General features: G+C 35.4%; 1 protein-coding gene across 1 annotated transcript; it reads left to right on the forward strand.

Moving 5' to 3' along the window:
- Positions 1-1,395: 1,395 nt before the first annotated feature.
- LOC121258567 (transcription factor SPEECHLESS-like) lies at positions 1,396-4,539 on the forward strand. The gene is made up of 3 exons (XM_041160102.1): positions 1,396-2,162; positions 2,881-3,459; positions 4,243-4,539. Exons 1-3 carry the CDS (start codon positions 1,743-1,745, stop codon positions 4,315-4,317), a joined length of 1,074 nt encoding a protein of 357 aa, XP_041016036.1. The 5' UTR covers positions 1,396-1,742; the 3' UTR covers positions 4,318-4,539.

The following is a 4,539-nucleotide window of genomic DNA, read 5'->3' on the forward strand; positions in this document are numbered from 1 at the left end:
AAACACATAAAAGGCAGTTAGACTGACCTTTTTAATGTTCCTTCAAACCTTAGCATCCATATACTAGTTCGCCACACCTGATTTGAGAGAAACAAAGCGAAGAAAAACTAAAAGAAATAGAAAATAAATTGAATATGCAGTTGCACAAATAAGTTTTCTGAATTGAGTTTTCTAATAGGTTTTTTAATAAGTATTATAAAGTTTTAGGTTTTATGGTATCAATTAATTCATTTCTTAGAAATATGAACAAACATATGTAATGCATAGATAGACTTATACTATAAATACACAAAAGGCAACTAGACTCACTTTTCAATCTTTCTTGAAACCGTAGCACCAGTGCATTGCTTGTAATAGAAGTGTTATTCATAATAGAAGGTAATAAAAGGTATCAGTCACTTTTCAAACCTTAGCACCACTATACTAAAAATAATAGAAGAGTTTCCTTAAACACAATTCAATGCCTCTTGGGTTCCTACGAAAGATGTCTCTTGGTATTCAAACTTTGAACCAACTACTGCATTGCCTGGCCATTCGGCTGCCTCCTAATGTGATTCTAAATTTCTAATTTCTCCCTGCCTAGACACACGAACATAAAAAGTGACTTTATAAATTATAAGTTATACTGTATATTATAAATTTATAACTTATTATAAATTTCTATTACATGTGATTAAAATCTGCATCCACAGATTTTATACTGCATGCAATATAATATAGTATCTAATTTCTAATATATTTTCTCAATCTGTTTGCAGCTAACATTCTAATGCATGAATAATATTCATAAATTTAGTTGCTGGTACACAAACAAAAGAGAAAAAAGGAGAGCACATGGAACTAATGGACAAAAGGGAAAAATAAGGATAAATGGAACTGTGTTTTTTCCAAATTGTAACTTATTATAATGTTTTGCTATTATAATGTATAGGAAAAGACAATTGTATCCATGTATAGTCTAAATGTATTATAATGTAGCACTATTTTCTTTATAGATTTTAAGTTATTATAATATAATACAAATGGACAGAAACAACATAAATGGTCACAAACGGGAGCTTAACCGAGACTTGACGGAAAATAAGAACATTAACAGTAAAATAAGAAAAAATTATTCTTCACAATTATATAGATACTTATTATAATAGAATATATACACATACACGTACAAATCATTTTCCTTTTAACATTTATGTCTGACCTAACAATTAGACTGCAAGTCTGCAATCTGGATCCCTCTGTCGGGTCGGGGCAGGGCCTACCCCTCCGCCATCCCGATATATAACACCTCATAATAATTAAAGGATCTGGAGCTGACGTTTTTATTTTTCCGTTTTAAATCAAATCCTGTCACCATATCTGCTCGTTCTTCATCAACAATTTTATAACTTCGGTTTCCATTTCTTGGGATTCTGTGTGCTGATCCAGTGCTGCCTCCCTGATTCCTGTGAGATTCTCCCAGCATGTAACGATACCAAAACATGCAGCAAATTTCTCTAAATAGTTGATTGCGATGCTAAGTCTCTTTCACTGGCCTGTCTCCCATTTACTACCCTTAGCATCTTTTTCTTGATCTTGACAACCTCTCACCCTCATCGGCACTTCCTCCATCTCTTCCGTACTTTTCAGCTTTTCCCATTATCCTCCGCTCCTTTTTTTATCCCCCCACAAAACCCTTTCCCGAGACGCTCTCTCTAAAGGTTTCCGTGAGAGGAAAACAACAAAAAAGATTGCAGATCAAAATGGGCGATAATAATTGCCCAGATGTATTCGAAGAACATGAGTTTGGAGATACCAGCTTGGCTGAAGATGATCTTTTCAGTATCTTCGAGAGCTTAGAAAGTGTGGCGGATTTCCCTCTGATTGATGAAGCTGTGGCTGGCACGAAAGAATTAGGAGAAGAGATCAATACGGCGCCGAGATTGGTCTCTCAGAAGTCTACATCGTCCATTGCCTTGCAAGATCAGTCGGGGACCGAGCTCGAAACATCACCGAAGACCAAGAGACAAAAGCTTTCAGGGACGACGACTTCTTCGGGGGAAACAAACCCGGAAGGACAAAATAGGATATCTCATATTACGGTGGAGCGCAACCGGAGGAAGCAAATGAACGACCATTTGTCAGTGTTGAGGTCACTTATGCCTTGTTTCTATGTCAAAAGAGTAAGTAGTTTACATGCACATGTACTTTATCCAACGTTAGCCTTAATTAGCTCTCAGATTCACTATTTCTAAGTGTTTATTATTATTTCTTTTTAGAAAAGAATAGGTTATGCGATCTAATAGTCACAGTACTGCGGTTGCAGACATATATGCAGGGATTGTTTCAACTGACCTAAACCCAAAAAAGGCATTTTCAAACTACTGCATCACATCGTGAATTGATAGGGTTGGGACCAAATATCATGTTTTTTCTCTTCTGAAAATCCGGAAGACTTTGTTTCTCAACGTCACCTTATAATTTTCAGGTGGTATTAATAATTGTACTCATCAATTCATCCGTGTCACGGCCTATACATTAATCATGGCTTGACTCCGTACTCAAAACCATCTAAGAGATCAACTAGCTAACTCGTAAATTTTACCATCGGAAATAACGCTAAAACTACATAAAATGCTTTAACTCATCATCGATCGTTATCTCTCTTGGCTATCATTTAATAGAAATGGTCCAATTAATTCTATGTACTCTCTTTAAAAAAAAAAAGATAAATCTAGAATATTCCACGTGAAACAAATATTTTTTTAAAAATGAAACTCACTTTTTTTTAAAGATAATATCCGAGACTTGCATGTAGTCTATCTAAAATTACTCATTGTTTAATTAATTAAGAGTAAAACATATATAATTTCTTCCTATATATTTTATGGTTTTAATCAGGGAGATCAAGCATCCATAATCGGAGGGGTGATCGATTACATCAACGAGTTGCAACAAGTTCTACACTCGCTTGAGGCCAAGAAGCAACGAAAAGTTTACAGTACTCATCATGAAGTAGTAGTCCTGAGCCCTAGGCTAGTTTCAAGTCCCAGACCTTCACCACTTAGCCCTAGATCAAAGCCAGCTCTGAGCCCTAGACTGAATTTACCCATTAGCCCAAGAACACCACAGCCGAGTAGCCCTTACAAGCCAAGGAAGAAGTTGCAATTACAAGCAGCTGGTGCTGGTTATATCTCTCCCACCATGCCTAGCTCTCTCGAACCATCCCCTGCATCTTCCTCTACTACTTCCTCCATTAATGATAATGTCAATGAGCTCGTTGCAAATTCCAAGTCTCCCATCGCTGAAGTGGAGGTGAAGTTTTCAGGTCCAAATCTTCTCTTGAAGACGGTATCTACTCGGATTCCTGGGCAAGCCATGAAAATAATTTCCGCCCTGGAAGACCTCTCCCTTGAAATTCTCCACTTACGCATCATCACTGTTGACGAAACCATCCTAATTAATTCCTTCACCATTAAGGTAATTAAACTCCTCCTTTATATATAATAATAATATATATTAAACCTTCTGCTTATTTTCTTTTTGGATTTTTATTCGATCAGAAGATCATTTATGTGCAAACACAGATTTACATACCCAAAAAGTATCATTGGAGGTCTGCAGAACACTGAAATTTGTGCAAAGTGCATGCTTTCCATGGCATCTTTTTGTCTGTAGTGCTTACTGTTTGTTGATCTCTCTCTCCACAAATATATGCATGTGATTAATATACAATGAAAAAACGATACTTTAGAACTTCACATGAGGTGTATCTGTAACTACTTGCTTGTGCAATTATATATGCTTCTAAAAAAATAGCGTTAAGTCTTTAATTTTGTTATACAAATTCGTAAATGTGTTGAAATTATTACTCATTAAGCAGTAAATGACGGTATCATTACCCTATTACAAAAATATGCATAGTAATTTGACACCCCAGCTGCTGAAAACTGACCAGCTGGTTGTGCGTGCTGCGCGCCCTAGTACGATACTGACTCTCAAGTTTAATGCATGTCTTTCAAAAGCACAATACGTTGGCAGCCGTTGTCCTCATTAATTTATTGTGAATTTATTGAAGAACCTTGCAGTTAGCCGTTGTCGGCCTCAAGTTTAATATTGCACGTTATTATATGATACTGCATGCTTTGATTTAATTAATTTTTTCTTGAACTGGATTTAATTAAATTTATTGAAGCTAATGATTGGATATATATATATATGCGTGTATATATATATATACACGTCATGTTGATCTATTAATAGGTTGGAATTGAATGCCAACTTAGCGCCGAGGAACTCGCCCAGCAAATTCAGCAAACATTCTACCAAGTCCTCTGAAGATAGTACTATTTCTGGGTTAGTATTTCTAGCAATTTTCTTATTCAAACAATTTTTATAATGTGAAGAGAAATAAATAAGAGTATCATGTGAACTTATGTTGGTGTTCACATTACTCAAAAGACAGTAGTATATATAATACTATAAATCTAACAAGCTCAAGTATTTATTTCTCTTCAAATTATAGAGAATGTTTGGATTAGAAAATTGTAGGAGATTAAG

Source organism: Juglans microcarpa x Juglans regia, chromosome 3S (genome assembly GCF_004785595.1).
Source record: "Juglans microcarpa x Juglans regia isolate MS1-56 chromosome 3S, Jm3101_v1.0, whole genome shotgun sequence".
NCBI classification, from domain to species: Eukaryota; Viridiplantae; Streptophyta; class Magnoliopsida; order Fagales; family Juglandaceae; genus Juglans; species Juglans microcarpa x Juglans regia.